Raw genomic sequence first — 21,084 nt, forward strand, 5'->3', positions numbered from 1 at the left:
AGCAAAAGAAAAAAAATAAGTGCATAATTTTAGGAACTTTCCAGACCATTAAATCTGGTTTAATGACCAGTGCAAAGTTTGAGAGACTCATCAATTTTGTAAAAAACTAATTGATTATTTTAGATCTTTCTGATTATTAATTTTTTGAAAATTTTTTCTTTTTATTCTTTTATAAATAAAAAATTATTGAATTTATAGAAGATGTAGAACTAGAAAATCAATTATTTAGTTCTACAACATTGAAAATAATTATTTTTCAAAATTTTAATTATAAAATATATTAGAGCAAAATTTCCATTATTATTAATTATTATTTTATAAATTTTTGATATTCTTTTTATAAAACTTTCCTCTAATTTTAAATTAAAATTTATTTATTTACAATTATTATTTTTATTTCGGAAACTAGTCGAACCAGTTTATTTATTAAAGTATATCCCAATAGTTTAAACATATTATACATAATTCAAAGAGTCATGTATAGAAAGTATGTTAAAACATTTTAATTTAGTTGGAAAATTTGTCTACAAGTCATTACTGATGTACAAAACTTTGTATTATACTAAAAGAAAAAGTTCTTAGAATTAGATACTTTACTTTTAGCAATAAAATCAAACTTTATGCGCAATAAGTATTCGAATAATGATTACAAAAATATATTTAACTTAACCATTTGTACAAATACAGTCAACCCTAAATAAAATAATGGATTTTTTTCAAAATTATTGAATGTATTATAATCGTATGAATTGTATATGTTTATAGTAAGGAAAGTTCATGGAACTCGTTACGATAAAATCCTTGTGTGTGTGCGATCGTGCGTTACGTGGCTATTGTAAAACACTTTCCTCTGTATTTGGACGATCGCCAAGGTCTTTCCTTTGAACAGTGTATCTTGTAACATAGGTATGTCTTCGTACATGGGTCGATTATGGAATTGTCGATAGGACACCATGATACCTTCCTTGGAATGAAGAAAAAGGAGAAGAAGAAGAAGCTAAGCTAATGTATACACAAAGGTATTGCTAGCCCATAGATAAACGATTAAACAATAGAACACCACAACAAGTAACAACCCTGTCTTGACAAAGAGACACCTTACCTTACCATTTTATATCTAAGCTAAGATACGTTAACGTTAAAGTTAAGACACGCACACATTTCACATCACGAACGATTCGTGCGTCCTCATGCATTGATCAAGCCGTGGATGACGTCGACAGAATGATCTGGTCGAGGGTATATAAAGCTATCCACCAAAATGAAAGAGCATCATTCGGTCCTAGTTCAACAGAGTAGCAGACTCCCAAATCCTCTAAGTAGACATCATGAAGTACTTTGTTGTAAGTATGAGAATACATCAACACAATTATCAAATTAACGTATAATTAAACTTATTTTATATATTTTTAATTTTAATTTGAATGTTAATAATTAACTATAAACGAATTTTGTCAATTAAATACATTTTTAGAATTCGAAGTATTTTAGGAATTTTATTGTTTTATTAAGATTGAAAGAAGCTTACAATAGTAATGAATATATAGAATTACTAATTCGATATAGAAATGTTATTTTTAAATATTTTTTATTATTCTTTTAATTGACCTTTTCTTTCTGAAGATATTTAACAATCACAAATAAAAGTTATAAGTTATATCTTTTTATTTAAAAATTAAACAGAATCTAATATAAAAACCTTATATAAAAACTTGTATCTTTTTCAAATTTTAAGCTTTTTTTGACAAATAATATTTTTATATATTGACGATAATATTCAAAAATTCATTCATCTCCAATAAACTACATCTCGACCATTAATTTATCAAATAAAAATATTCCCTAACTTTCGTACATATTTCCATTTCAGGCTGTGGTTCTTTTGGCTGTGCTTGCTGTAGTTTCAGCGCACATACCTGCGCTCAATGATAAAATTTCGGAAGAAAATAAACAATCAAATATAGAAAAAAGATCACTTGAAGTTAAAGATGGGGAAATAGATTTTGTTTCTGAAGCTGAGGAAGGATCTAAAAAATTGACTGAACGAAACAAAAGAACTGTACTCTATACAGCACCAGTTGCCTACACTGCTTATTCCTCACCGTATGCTTATGCCCGAAGTTATGGCTACCCTTACGTTGCTTCCCCTTATGTTGCTTCCCCTTATGTAGCTTCCCCTTATGTAGCTTCCCCTTATCGTAGTTACCCTTACGTCTACAACAGCCCTTACTACTTTTAAATTAACCCCTAATATGAACATACGAATATTGTGTTCATAATAATCATGTAAAAAAAAACCTAACTTTGGGATAACACGACATGGCATATCACAAAAAGTGTATATTGTTCTTCTTATTCCTCATTAGATTCCCTTAATGTGGCGAATAAAGATCTACTTTTTATAAAATTAAGGATTAAGCAAGCTAATTGATAATGTATGTAGTTTATATAAATACAAACGGGTATATCAAATTTGTATTATCTAATATCCTTCTCTCCCTGTCGTTTGACAAATGAAATTGTTGAAAAATTGCAATACATTTTCTCTACTATATTTATTTATTTTTATCTTTTTGTTTTACAGTAAAAATTATGTAAAACAGCGTATTCCTTATAATTTATATCGAATCATTACGATTTTTCATTTAAATTTCTTTTGAAATTTTATCTTAAAAAAGTGAGTCTCTTTTAGAGGAACATGAATTTTGTAAATATGTTTTGCAAACAAAAATACTCGAAACAAATGAGAATCGGTGAAAATCAATTTTCACTGATAAATTATATTAATTTGCGAGATTTGAATAGAAAACCACGTGCTTATCGCATGAATACATCATAAATTAATAATTTATAATATTCATTGTGTTTGGTTTTTCATGGATACGTGTGTATTTGTGGTACGTGTATGGTAGAGTTCATCATGCATGTATCTACGGTATTATCTTGAACACGAGAGAAACATAATGAACTCAAATCACGACGTATAATACAAGCGGAAACTCTCTGACATCATGAGACAAACATTATTCCTAATCGCATTGGCACGATCAATAATATCATCGATGAAATCTTCTTTTAAGATGATGATATAACATGAAGCTTTTGTTTTAATGATAATACCTTAAAGTGTTATAATAAGAAATAGGCCGTGTTCTCGTTTTTAGAGAAAGAGGGTGAAAGTTTCGAGCGTGCTTAGCGATGTGTCCTAATTACTTCTTTTATTATAATTTATGCTATTGTATTTTATGTATACAATATATATATATATATATATATTATATATTTATAATATTTGAATAATTCGAATTTGTTGTATGTTATAAATAAATATATTTTCTCTTTTCTTTTTTCTGTAGGAACGTTTTGAAAAAATATTGGCCAATGAATATGCATACAATTAATATTATTAAAACAATAAAATAAACATTTCTTTATAGTAAATATTATTATTTTTATTCACTCAATTTTTATTTGCAAATATATTTTTGAAGAATTTGAAATAAAATTTGAAGAAAAACTTTCGCAGACTATTTGTAAAAAGATGATATTCCTCTACGGTCCGATTCACACGTAATCTTATGTTACACAATAAGAATAAATCCCTACGAATGAGAACTTATTCCGTATTCTTCGAGACTGAAGACTTGATAGTACTTTCACTGGGACACTGAAAAGTTGCGCGTGATGAGAATCAGACAAAACTGTTCAAATTCGCGCCACATTATCGCTGAATGTATTCAAGTTTTTTGTCGGAAGTTGAGAGGGAGGTTATTCATTTCTTACGTCTTATAAATTTCTTCTCGGTTGAAGGCCATTTATTCAGGAACGTCTACCTAATATGAAGATTAATAAACATCTAAACGAATAAATTTGTTCATTCATTTGTTATTTCACTTATCCATCAAATTTAAAAAATTTAATAAATTTAGTGCATTTAATTATGTATTTTAAAAAAATAAAACAACAAAAATTTCTTTATAAGTGAATTAATGTGTGCACGTGTGCATGTGCGTGTGTGTTTTTGTTTATTATTCGTTAGAGAATAAAAAGGAAAAATTCGACAAATAGATTTATTCTACATCGATATGTGTAACACCAAGAATTTGTAACAGTATTGCTTAAGTTTCGATCGATGAAAGCCAGTAAGAAAGTCTATTGTAATTCGTGAATGGTCGCGACCCGACTGTATTTATATATGTGCAGGTATGGCTGTGGTTTTAGTCGGTGCTAGTCTGTTCATCCTCATAAGAATTAAATTCCCGACAACGGTCTTCCGATTAAATGCCGATAAGCCGATAAGTACGTTTCTTTGACCTTCGGGAAGAGTCAGGTGAAATTGCATAGTGCAGTGTGTCGAGTGTTAGGAAGGATTATATGCTATTGTGGAAAATGCGATTCTCTTTGGTGAGGTTATTTCCGTAAACTTCATTGACTTGCAAGTACTGTGCTAAAGTGTATTATAAGATCGTCTCAGCTTTTAGTATTAATTCTATGTATTGTTAGGAATTAGATAAGTGACATTTAACTTAATACTATTCTAATTTATTTATAAATACATATACTATCTCTAATTGTTTAAATGCAATTTTCATTTATATGTATATATATGTTTAATTATTTATTATAAAATTTTTTTAGATAACATGGATTCTCATAACTGGATTATTATCATTGGTATATGCCAAAGATGCAGAGAAAAGTAATTCTGATATCACGAAATTGGAGGTTGTAGAATTGAGTGAAGCAGAAGCTGATAGCGATTCAAAGGAATCAGACGTTCAAATAAAAAGGAATTCAGGATATTCGTATAATAAACCCAATACGAGATCCAGATTACAAAATGGTCAATCGGGGTATCGAGGAAGAATTGTTACGAGGATTCCAAGTCAAATAACTCGACCATTTAACAAATATGGTCCACCTAGTCAACAGAATTTAGGATTAAGTAGACCAAATGTTCAACAAAATCGAGATAAATTTCAAAATCATGGCCAATCTTCCTTAAATCGTTATCCGAATAATCAACAATCCAATAATTTCCAGAGTCATGGTAGTGGTTTATGGGATCAGGGTATACCAAGTCCTATAAGAAATTTTGATTTTGCTGAAGTAAGTCCTATTGCTAGTCAAAATAATGAACCATTTGGATCAAACACAGCTAATTATTTGCCACCTAGAAATCAAAAGTTACCAGCTTATTCAACAGCTGATACTTTTTCTCCTCAACAAGCATTGTCAACGTCGCAGAGTCAAAATAATAATTTTCAGAATCAAAATATTCCTCAATCACAAGGAAGTCAGATATCTGATGCTGCTTTATTTTTAACACAAAACGCACAAGCTTTAGAACAATTATACGGTGCTCCAGCAACGAGTCAAGATTTTGCGCCAAGTATTAATGATTATGTCGATCAAAATAATAATCAGATTCAAAATCCGAGTGGTCAATTTCAACAATTCGAGAATACCTCACCAAATCCTCAAATATTTCGAGGACCATTACCTTCTTACGCCTCGGGAACATTGAATTCTCAAGAGACACTTGAACAAATACAGTCGTTAGAAAAAGATAGATTGATTGCACAGCTGCAACAAGCATTGGCTCAATCCCAAGTCCAATCTTCTAATAATGAAGGTAGATACGCGCAAAATCATGGCAATTATCCTCAGAATCAGGATCTCTTGGGTTCAATTGGCACGGAATTTCCGCCGTTAGGTAAACCATGTATAAGTTCAAATACGATAAATCTTGGTAGAGGAAACCTGGTCTCCAATCAATTACCTTTTCTGTCAGGTACAACGACCGGTCCAATCAAATTCCCCTTAGGCTATGGCTTCACCACAACGACGACTCAATCACCGAGCACCAGCACGACAACGACAACCACAACTTCAACCGGACGTCCTGTTCCAACTAACAAAGATGACGGTACCACGCAAATCGGTGTAAATGTTCCTGTTCCGGGTCAACCAGGAACTGCAGTAGTACCTTCCCTTGGATTCCCTTTGTACGGCGGGTTCGTACCAACCTTCCTAGCAAATGTTCCTAGCTATGGAGTTTATGCTCCAGGAACAGTGACTTCGGTACAATCATCAGGATCATCATCAACTCACTTTGGAATACCTATTCCGACAGATCAAGGGCATAAAGGAATTCAACCTCAAACACCCCAGCTACCTCCAAAAACACCACAGTCAGCTAATCAACCTGGAGTCGTAACATCAACACCCGTTCAACCTGCACATCCAACTACTCCTTTACATCCTGTCGCTACACCAATTCAACCAGTCCTTCCAGCAACTCCAACCAACATTCAACCCTCTGTAAGTTCGACACCGAGTCAACATCCAACTTATGGCCTACAAACACCTCTGATCAATCCTTTGATCTATAAACCAATAAAACCTGTCTATCCGGTCTATTATTATTCGAATTTAGCTTATCAATTACAAAAGCCAGCATTGCCAACTTATCCATGGAGTTATGCACCCTCGTACCTATCAACAAAACCGGCACAAATATGGAAATAAGGTGATACCGTTCCTTTAGAACGAAGCAGGACTCGTTCTCCCACGTAGTCATGGCTTTTTTACTCTCTTGAATACGAAAGAAAGTTTCTAAGAGTTCGAAATACAGAGACTTTGAAAGCACTTCTCAAAAATGACGAGGAAGAAGAAGAAGAAGAAGAAAAAAAAGAAGAAAAGTTCGAATAGATAAGATTCAAATCTCAAGACGATCTGAAGGAATTATAATATTAATCTAACGAACGTAATTACCTAATTATTAAGTAGAACAATTAAGAGAGCTATTCAGATGACACTGTTATCGAAATCAGCTTCAAGTATCGATACACGATACACTTTCCTTTGGACTATCGAATGACGTTCGTTCTCCTTATGAACTCTCATGAATATTTCTTAACGTTAGATGCCTATGTACATACTATCACCCTTTATTTATTTCTTCAAATATATATTTCTTTATTTTTTTTCCTATTATCATATACTCATCCATTAGATATTATCAAAATCTATTATATAACAGTCCTAGAAAAACTATTATCTATGATCAAGTTAGAAAACTAGTTTGACGCAATTCTGACATATCAGGTTATTCATAAAACTCATACTGATATTTCTATTAATACACGCATTAATAAATAAGTAGAAACTTTTCAGGCAACTTGTTTAAAACTGTAAATTAAAAAAAAGGTCATAGGAACAAAATTTGTAAGTAAAAAATGTTCAAAAAGAAATTTGAAAGAAATCTAAGTCGTAGCTTTGCATGATGGAAAGTCGTAAGTCGAGAAAATGTAGTGCGACCATTTCCGGTCGGTTGAACCAATCCGAAAGAGAGAAAACTCTCTTTTACCGTAGTCATGACGTGATTAACCGATACAATAATCGGCGTACAGTAAAACACGATCGACGTTGACTCGACACTCGATCCTGACCTCGAAAGTCGCTCGATAATTCTATCCACGGTCAATGCGCGAAAGGATTAGTGCTGAGTTATCCTAAGCATACATAATAAACCATTCGGTATTGGCGGGTGTATCCAAGATTGCTTATCGATTTCGTAATCTTTCAACGTGACTTCATGTAAGAGAAGATTCACGATTGATCCATTCATTTGATGAAGATAAATAATAAAGAATCTTCATTCATTGTGTCATAACATATTGTCTTCCGGTTATTGTATATAAGAAAGTAATATGTTTCCTAATAATAATTGAATTATAGTATTTGATGGTGTACTAATCAAATTGATTATCGATTTCATAATCTTTCATTGCATTCCATAGAAGATTCTTCATTACAAATCAATCGTTTGATAAAGATAATAAAGTTATCGTGTTTATTTAGTTTTTATTTATTATTGACTGTGTATTCTATGTATTCTATGCGTTTTATATTTTCCGTATTAATAATTCAAAATTTAGTAAGTTGATGATATCAAAATGTTAAGTAAGTATCACTGAATAAAATAAATCATATTACAATATTGGATTGACCAATAAATATTTTCGAAATATTTATTGAAAACAAATATGTAAGATTTTTTTTTTAATAGAAGATACTTATATTATTTATTTAAATATAAAAATGAAAGTTAAAATTCTTTATTAGTCAATAAATTTGAATAAAGCTTTTATTTATATAGGTTTTTACTTTAAAATTTCTAATATAAAAAAAAAAAGAAATGAAATAAATGCATTTAAAGTAAACTACCGTTATATAAATGATAGGACGATATTACCCGTTAACATAATTTTTTGGATGTCAAGTTGCAATGATGTTAAAGGTCGAGTTCATACCATATTTTAACATTTCTTATTAAAACCCGTCTTCAAACTCACTTTCTGTGGTGACCCGAATCCTCGGCCGGTTCTTTTTTTTTACTCAGATCATGTACTTTTACTGTTTCAATGGAAACCAGTTCGATACAAAGTTTTCCATCTACGTTATCCCTTTTTAAAACTCATCCTAAGAACCAACTTCTGATTTCTTATATTTTCTAACTCCTACAAACTACTACAATTTCACTTCTTTCTTGTTCTCATATTTACGATAATCGAAATCGAAATAAAACGAAATCGATCGACCAATCGGTCATCGATCGGATAGATTCGTGGAGATCGTAAAAGTGGTGCTTGATTGTAAATCCAACACGAACAAACGATATCCTTCCTTTATTCATTCGGTGAAAGTCAAACGAAATGAGTCATTTGTTTTCAGATAACTTAAAATGTTCCTTTGAATTGAGAAAACGATGAAGGGAATAAGGAATTGATCTGAGGATATAAATTCTCTTTGATTATTATCTGCCTCATAATTTATATATCTTTTGTGAATAATCTGAAATAAGAAGAATGATTGTTTTTTCATAAATTTTCTTTAACTATTATTTTCATTCTCATTTTATTCTAATTTTTTTATAATTTTTTTTTCAATAGTATGATAATATAAAAGTATCTATCTAAAGTATTATTTAAAAGATAGTTAAAGTGTACATTATTATCGATTATTATCTACATCATTATTTTTTATCTTGTATCTCGTGTGAATGTGTATATCCCACCTTTCTTCGACTCATCTTTCATTCTAATAACCCGTCCATCATAGTCTTCTTCTTCTTATTATTCTTCCTTTGATTCTTTCAATTGTATGCATTAATCGAAAGTAAAAAGTTCAGCAAGTACCAGAAGGTTTTTCTATTCGCCATCCAGACATTTCACTTTCCAACAGTCAGAAATCTACTTTCAGAAGATAGCGAGAGAGCAAAGAATGCGAGTAACATAAAAGAGAATCCTTTTACCATATCTTTAATACGATCTAATACATCGTAAATTTTACGAACCGGAGATGAGTTTGTTTATATTTTTTCTTTTTCTTTTTCAAAAAAGAAAAGAGAAAAACAAAAAAGAAAAAATAATAGAAATGAAAAACACTTGCATATTTCGTACGATATAGGATTATTAATAGCATTCATTAATCAGCTTCAAACGTGTAATTGAAATTTTTCCATCCATAAATGTCCATCGTTTGTTTGTTTGTTTATTTTAGTTTTTGTTATCAAACTTTTACGTTGATTAATCGAATAAACGTAAGATATCATTTAAACGTGGGAAACGAAGATTCATGCTATTTGAATTTGAATGATGATCCTTTTATATTACCTTCTTTCTTTCATTCTTTCTTCTTTATTTCTTTCCCTTTTTTAGTTTAGTTTAGGATTCACTTTATTATGGATAGCCGGAAATGAGCGTAATGACTTACCGAGGGAAATAAAAGCTGCTGGTTGCGATCGTAACGATTCCTACTTTGAACGAATTTGCATTCAATTACACTTTCTAGGCAATAATATACGACGATTCTATTTCAATTCTGTTCAACGTTCTCGTTATGAGAAAATTCAGTTTCCTCGAATGAGAGACGAATCTCTGAGATAGAATTTCCGATTCATTAAGTTACTTTATTGACATATAGATTTTCTATATATGTATATATACAAATATAGAATACATGTTGGTCCGATAAATTCGAAAAATTAGGAAATATATAATTAATATTATTTAATAATCATATCATCTTTATTCATTCAATCGATTTATTATAAATATTTATATACGATTATTATATAAATAAATAATCCTCTTTATTTCTAATAATTTTATTAAAATGTAAGAATAATTTCATTTTTGATTATATAACAAACTGTTGTACTTTACTATTAAAATATTAGAAATAATAAATTAATAATTGTAGGATCAATCAGTATATATTTTACCATAGTAATATTAATAAAATTATCTAATATAAATTAATAAATAAATAAATTCATATATTTGATTCATGAAAGATTCTGTCGATAAATATTTTTCCCGTAGAGAAAATTGGTTACAATCTTCATTGAGCATTTACAATTGCGTTACTAGGAAAGCTTTTACCGAATTCGAGATAAATTGTATTCATTTGATGAAAATATGAATTAAATATATATCTAAAAATCAGAGCACGAAGTTTTCCAAACGATTCTTATATTTTTCGAAGAATTTTCTCGAAAATTTGATAAGGTAACATAAAGTGGGTCGCATAAATGGTGATTTTATTCACTTCAAGGAAATCATCGGGATCCATCAATCTTCAGAATGTTCTACGTAATTACGTGCATGAAAGACGAGCGAAGTAAACTCGTCGTCGTTTAAAGAGCCTTCCGCATTTACAAACGTTTAACTCATGTAAAGAAACGTTACACGTTTGTACATAATACAATCTTTCATAATTAACAAGGGATCATTTAGAGTATCATATTTTTTTCTTTTCATAAAATTTCTATGATGTAAGATAAAAGAGTTCAAAAAAAAAACAAAAAAGAAAATAATATGATATTGAAATATATAATAATATAATTCTTTCTAATACCTAAATGACTATGCTAAAAAGAATCTCGTTACGTAAATTAAAATACCATTTTGTAACGATTTAAATTAGTCTTTTGTTTAGTGGATTTGTAAAGACGGATAAGGAAATGTAAGTTTTTTTCTTTTTTTTTTTTTTTTTTCTTGCAAGTCACAGTACGAAATTTCCGGCTGACATCGAAGGGATCAGGAAGGATCAACCTTTTCCTTGTTTCGACGTCAATTCGCATTTAAGATGATTAGAAATCTTTTTCCTGTGATCGAAATAAAACAATCAACGATAAGGATCAGTTAAGTAAAATGACTTTTACCTGGCACGAAAGAATTGTAAGCTCCAGTTGTTTCTTTTTTTTTTCTTTTTCTATTTCTTTTTCTTTTTCGTTTTTCTTTTTCTTTTTCTTTTTTCACGACTTAAGTGAGTTTATTCTTTCGCTAGGACACTATCACATTGAAAGCATCACAAACGACGATTCTCCTGCTCCTCCGAATCAGCACGGAGAGACTTACCTTCACCTAGACCTTTCTTTCTCTCGTACGAGAGGGGATCCACATATAAAAGGTCTCTACTGGGTTGGTATGCCATCAGAAAGCACATTTCACTTAACCACTCAGTAGTCGTCTGATCACGAGAAATAGTTACAAGAATATCAACTTAAATAGTGACATGCGTACTTTCGTAAGTATCCATTTAAAAAATTTTTTTCATTGTTCGAGTATCGCGAAATGTAAAGAAAAATCTTCTCACAATTATCATTAATAAATTTCATTTAAAACGTAACACATTTATCCTAATTAAACATTAAAATACTATTGAACGTTAAATGTAATATTTAATTATTATTAATGATAATTTTTTATTTATGTTCAGATACTTTTGGGGCTATTTGCTGTAGCCTTTGCAAATGTCTCCAATAGAGAAACAAGAGGTGAGAAACCTCAAAGACCACACCGAGCACCGTTAAAGGGTAAACGTGGAGTTAGCGACTATCCCTTGGGATATTCATCCGGGGGTCATTCGTATTCCTCACCTGTATATTCAGCAGTTGGATCTGGGTATAATCTAGGTGGATCATCAGGATCTATTTCTCTTGGACATTCTGGTCTACATAGTTTACAGAGTTTAGGCGGTGGACATGGTTTAGGATATTCCAATTCTGGATTAGGATCTTCATTGGGATATGGAATGTCTTTGGGTTCTGGTCTGGGTCATGGTGGAAGTCTTCAAGGTCTCTCAAGTCACAACTCTTATTCCTTACCGACCATTAGTTTAGGATCAAACGGAGGTTCCAGTGAAGGACTCTTCTCTCCTGTATCAAAGAACGGTCCGGTTACGTTTGGAACTCATGGAGGTAGTAATTTGATTAGTGGTGGATCTGCTTCGAATACTTACTATGAATATACTTATACTTTAGGAGGTCAAGGATTGTCAGCTTATGGAAGTGGATCGAGCGGAGTTTCCAGTTTGCCTTTATCATTGTCATCTTCCCATGGCTCTTCTTCTTCATACAGTCTACCCAGCGTAACCTATCAATCATCCGGTGGTTCTTCCGGATACACCATTCCAGCAAGTTCTTCATCTCACTCAGTATCCGGAGGACTGGTTCTAGCTTCAGGATCGTCTCATGGAGGTTCATCATCCGGTTATACGCTTCCAATATCATCAGGATCTTCTCATGGACTTTCTCTAAGCAGCCTATCTTCCGGTTCCCATGGTGGATCTTCTGGATATAATCTTCCAATAAGTTCAGGATCTCATGGTCTTTCCAGTTTGTCCAGCAATTCAGGTGGCCTATCCGGTTACTCTTTAACTCCTGTATCCGCTTCATACAGCGCACCTAATTCTCACGTAAGCTTATCCATCGGTTCCTCCGACGGATCATCCTATTCTCTCCCAGTATCATCCGGATCTCACTCAGCATCAGGATCTTCTAGTTCTGGGTCATATTCCAGTGCCGGTTATTCTCCAGTATCTTCCGATGGTAATTCCTATTCTTCCAGTGGAAGTTCTAGTTACTCCAGTCCAAGTTCCAGTTATTCAAGCCCTAGCAGTAGTTACTCCAGTCCTAGTTCCGGTTACTCCAGCCCCAGTTCCAGTTACTCGAGTCCTAGTTCCAGTTACTCTAGTCCCAGTTCCAGTTACTCGAGTCCCAGTTCCAGTTATTCCAGTCCTAGTTCCAGTTACTCCAGTCCTAGTTCCAGTTATTCTGCAGTTTCCGGTGGTTATGCCTCAAGTTATCCAAGTCCTTCTAATTCTTATGGTCCCCCATCGGAATCCCATGGATCCTATTCACATTTGAATCCTAGATTTATCAGTTATCCAGCTTCCAAAGCATACGAAGCATTAGCTTCTGGTAGCTCAAAATATGATACAATTTCTTATTCGAGTCCCAATGGAAAATATTAATCAATCCTAGAATAAAACTTATCTATATATACATATAGATACATATCTTTTAGTATAATTAAATTAGATCCAACGAGAGATCTCAATCGACCCCTGACTGTTGTATCTTGCCAGAGATCTGTTAGTCGAATTTAATCTTACATCTCGATCACGAAAAGATAATCTTGATGCAGGTCAACCGTCTAATATGTTAATACTTACGGACGACCCAAGGATTGCGACTAAATTGTTACTTTATTTATAATATTTGTATTTACTTAATAGTTTTATTTAATATGTAAATCTCCGTCTTTTTTACTTTTATTTATAATATCGTTTATGTGACACATCGAACGCATATTTTACATGTACAACGTCGACTTTATGATCCTTGTTGCATATAGTTCTTTTTTATATAAACATATACGTTTTTTTTCGTAATAAATGTAGTTCCTTGAAAAAAAAAATATCTAAGGAGTGGTTGTTCGTTTGTCGTCATCGTGAAAGTTAATGTGTACTTTTGTTTTTTATTATTTTTAATTTTTTCTTTTTTGTTTTAACGACATGTATAATGATGCCAAGATATTCGAAGGATGATAATAAAAATAATGAGAGAGTAAGAACGAAAAAAGAAAAAAAGAAAAAAAAAGGTCATCCGTTTCTCGTGAAAACGAGATCGCTTTTACTTCAAGGCCGTGTCTAAAGTGGCCTTTCTAAATCTTTATTTTATTTTGGAAAGCCGATAGTTAGATATAATAGTTATTATACTATCAGTAAAAAGAAGTTCACCTAATTTCGAAAGACGGTATTATCGTGACTCTGGGGATAGTAAAATCGAAAGTTCGATAAATTTAATCTACAATTAAAATATCAAGGATTTTGAATAATAACGTATCAAGTAAGATCACAATGAAAAATAATAATCTAATGGTCTTATTGATAGTGAAAAGTAATAAAGTGAATAAATAAATAAAAAAATACAAATAACTACTAAATTTGTGTTTCTGCTATGACAAATTTCTAAAATTTAATTTCCTAAGAGAGACGGTAGTTTCGAATTCGCATTAAGTCGAATTACTTATTGATTTATGGCAACTACCCTAAGAGATTTGACCCTGGAAAAAAGGAAAGGAAAAAGATAGGAAACCTAGAGACTTTGTAGATAGAAGGAAATAAACTCTGATGATAAGTCAGATTTAAGTTGTCTGGAAGCGAGAGGTGAAAATGAAAAATTCATGTCTTCTGCTATTCGGTGAAAATGATCGAACGAGATTATATAGAAACTGGCATTCTCGTACTATATTATTTATTTATTTTTTTTCAATGAATAATTTTATTTCTGCATGATCGCTCTATAAAAATATAAAAAGATAAAATATTTCATATTTTCTATGCGAGACTGGACCAAGTTGCTATCTAAGTGATTAGTTATCGTTTGGTTTTGTATTTTCAATACCTTTCGTATTTTCTCTCGATAAATTATGTTGCCATAACTATAATCCTCTTCATTAATAAGCGTTTAAAATAATATCACTTTATCTTATACATATGAACATATAAGATTCTCGAGTTAATTAGCAATGTTTTATCTAGGTGAGTCTCGAGGATATAAATGTTTAAAGCGAATACACTTTCCTTCTCTTTCATTTCCAAGAGTTTCCAATAAAAAAAGAAAGACAAAAAAGGGGATCAACGTTTATAGACATTTTTTTTTAAATCAATACGTTTAATATCCGTTCCCATTCGTCATTATTATTTCGATTTCGTAGAAATAACATTTAATTTCCACGACATAAAATAAAATAAAGTAAACTTAACATTAGTTTGTCACTTGGGTTATATTAAACGTGAACTTTTAAACGTCATATACGTTACTTTGAGTATGCACCTGACCCAGTTTTTAAACATGCTCACGTACGAGTATAAAGTAAAATATACTGTGACAGGAAAGAGAAAGAGAAACCAAGCGAAACGTAGACGAGAGCCTAAGGCTTTTAAGAAGCCTTAGGCTATCAGTGTCGTGTTTCTGTTGTGATCGGTCATCCATTAGACGTATACTGTGCTTTACTTTTACACCATAGTTAGATGTGCACTCTATCCTAGCGACGTAAAAAGAAAACTTGATTTCTTAGTTCAAGTATATATAAAATAAAAAAAAAAAGGCAACATTGTTAGACAGAAACATTTCACTTATTTCCCGAAGTGACACACATACTTGTACACGGTTCACTCTCACGAGTGTTGACCATCTAAAAGAGGGAAAATTTTCCTCTTACTTCTAAACGTTCTACGTTAGATCAAGGCGTGATCGACAACAGGATCCTCGATCTAAACTTTTCATTAACATGAGTCACACCGCAACTTTCTTTCTAGTAAATGGACACCATTATTCTAAGAATGATGAATCCGTTCTTTTAATTATTTACTTAAGTTCCAGTTCGAAGAATCAATATTAAAATCATATATGAAATAATAAATACTTTATCAAAAATAAGGTTTATAGTTAAAAATAATGAATCATGATATTAAAGAGAACGAATTAGAAGTGTGCGTGGGTGTTTTCGAAAGGATCAACTAGCGAAGAAAAATACGCGTTCTCTATCGATCGGCTTCTATAATTCTCTTTCTAAAGAGAGAAGGTGTGGTCGGTAGCTTCCGGTAATGATTCGCCATATAAAAAAAAATAAAAGGAAAAAAAGAATATAAAAAAACGAAGAAAAAAAAGTGAAAAATAACAAGAGAAAGAGAAAGACGACGCACTTGCAGGTGAAAGTAAAGCAGACCGAGACACTTTGAAAGCCGATCTTGTGAGTAAGGAACTGGAAAGGTTTCTTCTTCAAGAGAAAGAAAGAAAGAAAGAAAGAAAGAAAGAAATAAAAAAAGGAAAGATAGAGTCCACTCTCGAAGGACAATCTCTTCAACTTCCTCGATTCACGATTTCTTTTCAATTCTTCTTCGGATTGATCATCATCTTCCTTTTTCTTTTTCTTCTTTTTCTCAAGCCCAAACACTCTTCCCTCTTCTCCTCTAACCAAACCCTTTTATTTTTTTTTCCTTTGGAACAGTGGGGTCATTCGTCGTTGACTAACTTAACGTTCGCGTGTTTTACGATAAACTAGCCTTTTAACCCTTCTTCACTTTATCATCCCGTCCTTCTCTCTCTCTCTCTCTCTCTCTCTCTCTCTCTCTCCTCTTCCTTTCACCCTCTTTTAAAGTCTATTCCATTCTTTTGCAAAATGTTACGTTTACGGTATAGTAATTATGAGACGTTTTTTTTTCTTTTTAAAACGAAAACAATTCTCAGGAAGAATCGTGTCTTCCGTAAAAGAAAGCTTTCACGTGATACACTCTTCTTTTCTTTCCTTCTCTTTTTCTTTATTTATTTCTTTCTTTCCGTCACGTTTCCTCTCGATTTGCTGAGCCAGATCAACGAGCTCAAAACAAGCACACGTGACTCGCGAACGATTTGTCCCCCCTGGCCACGAGGACGAGTTCCTTCGAGCTTGATTCCCCCCCCCCCTTTTCTCCTTACCACAATCCCACAGCCACTTCCACCCAACTCTGACTTACCACTCTCCCCTCCCCCTTCTCCCTTTCCCGCGGTCTCATTTGTTTCTTCTTTTTTCATCCTTCCTTTTCTTCTTCTTATCCCAGGTACGCTTATCGGGACAAGTATCCGATTTATATTTTCACTCTACCTGGAATGGGGCGTGTGCGTTTCTTTAAGTATATGTGTGTGTGTATGTTTGTGTGTATAAATTTAATACGTATCACATATAAGAGCAGAGAAAAGTTAAACTAGTTTTTGGTATTTTTCAAGCGTACGGGTATAAAGGAGAAATTCAATGTCTATCGATCTGTCATTAGTCGTCGAACTCTCGTGCTGATCTCAATCCTATAATATAGAAAGGTGTGGGTAAATAAGGGTTGATTTAATAGACCGAAAGATCATTGGATGATCTTTTATCGTATAGAAGAGATCTTACTATATATCGAGGTGTTTTTTGTTTATTTTATCGATTGTCTTTTATATTGACTGTTGTTATAGACACTTTTGCTATCATGGGATTACTGGTTGGTATTTTTATGTCTTTCATCAAAAAAAAATTCTTGTCACATTTTGTTCCTAAATTTTTCCAATTGTTTATACGAATTTGTAATTTTTATACGATCTGTGTATGTGTTATTTTTTTTTTAAATTGGGGCCAAGTTTTGCTATATAAAATTTTAAGATCACACAAAATTATAGATTTTATTTTGATGACTTTCAAATTTAAATAATATTATTTGTAACACTTGTTATATTCAATCGAATAAATAAAATATTATGAATTTATTATTTTTTTTTTCTTAAATCAAATCTTTAAACAAATTGATTCAATTTTGGGATCATAGAGGGTTGTTAAATTTCTGTATAACTTGGCCCAATTAAGGCTTTCCGTAATCAATTCGTTAAAATTTCGATTTTATTCTATTTCTTGTGTTTAATTAGAGTAGGAAAAAAGAAGAAAAAAACACAAAAAAAAAAAAAAACAAAAAATCTATTATATTAACATTGATACTTTTTGTTCTCAGATACTCTTGTTATTTTCGTTGGCATTTGGGCAGAGCCATCAAAAAAGCAACGATCCAAACAACGAGCCCTTTTTACCAATATTCCCAGTATACCCTTACAATCCTAAATTAATGAAAAGGGGAGTTGACAAAGAAACGGAAACACAATTGAGTGCGGAACTGTATGCACCGAAAGTGGATGCTAGAGATTCTTATACGCCAAACTACAGTAGTAATTATCAAAGAGATCCTTATTATCCAAATTACGATCCTTATCCGAAAACCACATTCTCGTCATCATCATCATCTTCCTCATCTTATTCCCCTTATTATACTAATAATCCTCAGACAACAACTGCTTCCTATTCAACATTACCTTATAACGTTTACAATACTTATACAAATCCCTACGCTTCTTCTACGTCGCATTCTTCAATCCCATCAACAGCTTATACAACCTCACCCTATTCCACCACTGCTTATCCACCTTCTTATACCTCTAATCCTTACACTGCTGGTCCATCAGCTTATCAAGCACCACCATACGTACCTGTTTCAAGTTACTATTACCAACAACCTTATTATTATCCTTCTTATTATTCTCCAGCTCTTTATCCACCCCCACCACCACCACCACCATTTCCCCATCCTGATTACTCTAAGGACTCCGGTTCGGATAATAAGGAAAGCTATGAAAAGGATTCAAATAAGAGTAAGAAATCTAAATCTAAAAACGAGGATAAAAATCAGGACTCTTCTGATAACGAATACGTAGATAATGGAAATTATATTTCTACCAATTCCAAAGATCTTGATAGTCAATCCAGTAGTTACAAAGCTGCCAGTTCATACAATCAATTGGAACAAACGAACAACGATGCTCGAGAACAAAATTCTGGATCTGGAGCGTACAAAATAATCAAACTTAGCACACAACCTAGTGATACTGAATATTCTATTGCAGCAACTTATGCTAAAACTCAGCAATTGGAACAATTGATGAGACAAACCTTAGCTAAATTATTAGCTGAAAATGCAGCAAGGCACGTTATTCGATATCCCACTTATGATACAAAACAAAATTTGCTGCTTAAAGCGAACGAAGTTTCTTATGGTGGTTTGGGCGATTACGATACCAGGAATACTCAGACGTTTGTTACTGCGTCCAATCCAATCGTTAAGAATGGTTTAAGTTATGCCATTAATTCTAACAATCTTGGAAATATTAATTCAGGATCAATTCTTCCTCGCTCAATATATCAAAATCCTTTAACAAGAAGTGTCAAATATTCTGAAGATCAGTATAATCGTAAACCTATAACCGTGGTGACTTTACAACAATCTCAAGGAAGTTATATTCCACCAAATAAATCCGTCAAAGCACAAGTCTCTACACAATCGTCCAGTTACGATGGATACGAGAACGAAGATAAACTAGCCAATCATAATTATGATAGTACTTTGAACAGCGATACAAAACAAGAACAAGATTATGATCAGGGTCAAACAACAACTTCTTATAAAAATCAAAATTATGTTACCGTACAAACACCACAATCGTACAGCTATCAATATGCTAGTTATCATCCTCAACAAACAACGAATCAACAAGGAAGTCAAGAATACGATGATGGAACGACTGATGGTGAATTTGGTGCGAAACAAAATAACAAAGGGTAATCATTATTTTCTTACTTTTCAATTTAAGATTCTAAATCTTAAGAAAATTATTTTAAAAGTTAGTTTAAAGCGAGTACAAAACAATGTATTATCGTTTGTGGATACAAAATCGTTTTTATTTTTCTTGGATATTTTTATACGAAAAAAGAAATTCTTGTGTAAAAAGATTTTACTGGTTTAGAAGAAAGTCAGAAGTAATTTTAACTTTCTTTATAGATTATTTATCAAATCTTATTAATAATTTAATGAATGAACACACGATTAACATACGTTTAGGTATAAATCATTTACTATATCGATTTTTTTCCCCTATTATTGTTGGTTGTAGAGATTTATTAATGTGACTATAGTGTTCTTCCGAGAGAAACTAGTTTTTTGTATTTAATTAAATGAAACGAGGCTTGTGTCATTCACATAGGTTTATATTGATAAAAATGAATGATTTATGAAATTGTCTTTAAAAAATAATCGATTATTATATATCGGTAGAGGCTTATTTGAGACTGCATTTTTAGATTCGCGTTTTACGTTGACCTATGACCGACTGTTATTCCTATTTATGTACCTTCGATGTTTGTTGATTTATGTATAAGTTTTGTTTTTATTTTATAGTCATTAGTAATAAATCATTTGTTACCATTTTCGTTGTTTCTTTCGTTCCTTTTTTTTTGTTTTTCTTTTAGTCATGATAATATGACCATTTTATTTCGTTCCTTTTTAATTCAATAATCAGATTACTCGGCAATAAAATTAGGTAAGCATTGTAATTAAATTACTTGTCTGAGCTTGGATGAAAATATTTTTCAGATGAAGGGTACTTGAATTTTTATACAAAGTATGTAACAAATTTTGGAATCAAATTATTTTTAAGATTAACTTTTATAAATAATATTTAGCCTGACAATTTGGAAAACTTTTTATTAAAATAATTGTTTATTCTAAAATGAAGTACTTATTTTTGGAATAAAAATTTTTGGTGCTACATTTGAAAAGATTTAAATATTAGAAATTAAAAAATAATATTAGAAATTACTTATAAGACATACAGAAATAAACTTTAATAAATATGAATATTTTCTAATATGTTTAAAATGTCTTGCTATAAAATTAATATTACATTATGAAAGGTCAAAGGTAAGATTAGAAATGTTGATATTAATAAAAACAAAAATATAAAATATAATAACTTAACATCTACAAGTGAGAGTAGTCATGGTAAAGTAGAAAGAAGAAGAAAGGAAGAGATCTGGATCAAAGGAGTTGATCGTTAATTCGCATGGGTGCGGCATAGTATAACAGAAGAATATGGAAAGGGGAAGTGAGACCGTTGTAAACCGTTCCGGTAGAATGTGTAGATCATCTAGAACGTATATTAGATTGTACATATATCCTGGTAGGCAGGTGAGTGAGAACGCCAGCCTTTCCTTCGTTATGTTGAACATTTTTTCTTCTTCCTTTATTTTCTGCACATTTTCAAGTGGAGCGAGTTTAACCTACCGGTAGGTTTTAAATAAAGTTGGATGGACCAAGCCTCTTACTTTCTCG

General features: G+C 31.8%; 4 protein-coding genes across 4 annotated transcripts; all 4 read left to right on the forward strand.

The window, feature by feature from the left end:
- Positions 1–1,186: 1,186 nt before the first annotated feature.
- Positions 1,187–2,336, forward strand: LOC107064940 (uncharacterized). The gene is made up of 2 exons (XM_015318139.2): positions 1,187–1,343; positions 1,871–2,336. Exons 1-2 carry the CDS (start codon positions 1,329–1,331, stop codon positions 2,237–2,239), a joined length of 384 nt encoding a protein of 127 aa, XP_015173625.2. The 5' UTR covers positions 1,187–1,328; the 3' UTR covers positions 2,240–2,336.
- Positions 2,337–2,623: 287 nt separating this feature from the next.
- On the forward strand, positions 2,624–7,946 carry LOC107065075 (uncharacterized). Its single transcript, XM_015318394.2, has 3 exons — positions 2,624–4,404; positions 4,639–5,716; positions 5,795–7,946. Exons 1-3 carry the CDS (start codon positions 4,375–4,377, stop codon positions 6,529–6,531), a joined length of 1,845 nt encoding a protein of 614 aa, XP_015173880.2. The 5' UTR covers positions 2,624–4,374; the 3' UTR covers positions 6,532–7,946.
- A 2,594-nt stretch (positions 7,947–10,540) lies between these two features.
- LOC107064927 (uncharacterized) lies at positions 10,541–14,160 on the forward strand. The gene is made up of 2 exons (XM_089169743.1): positions 10,541–11,598; positions 11,791–14,160. Exons 1-2 carry the CDS (start codon positions 11,587–11,589, stop codon positions 13,324–13,326), a joined length of 1,548 nt encoding a protein of 515 aa, XP_089025869.1. The 5' UTR covers positions 10,541–11,586; the 3' UTR covers positions 13,327–14,160.
- A 3,207-nt stretch (positions 14,161–17,367) lies between these two features.
- LOC107065078 (uncharacterized) lies at positions 17,368–19,673 on the forward strand. The gene is made up of 2 exons (XM_089169864.1): positions 17,368–17,379; positions 17,881–19,673. The coding sequence occupies exons 1-2, from the start codon at positions 17,368–17,370 to the stop codon at positions 19,537–19,539; spliced, it is 1,671 nt and encodes a 556-aa protein (XP_089025990.1). The 3' UTR covers positions 19,540–19,673.
- The last annotated feature ends 1,411 nt before the right edge of the window (positions 19,674–21,084 follow it).

Source organism: Polistes dominula, unplaced genomic scaffold, assembly GCF_049000335.1.
Source record: "Polistes dominula isolate Pdom_NZ unplaced genomic scaffold, Pdom_raw_medaka contig_49, whole genome shotgun sequence".
Taxonomy (NCBI): Eukaryota; Metazoa; Arthropoda; class Insecta; order Hymenoptera; family Vespidae; genus Polistes; species Polistes dominula.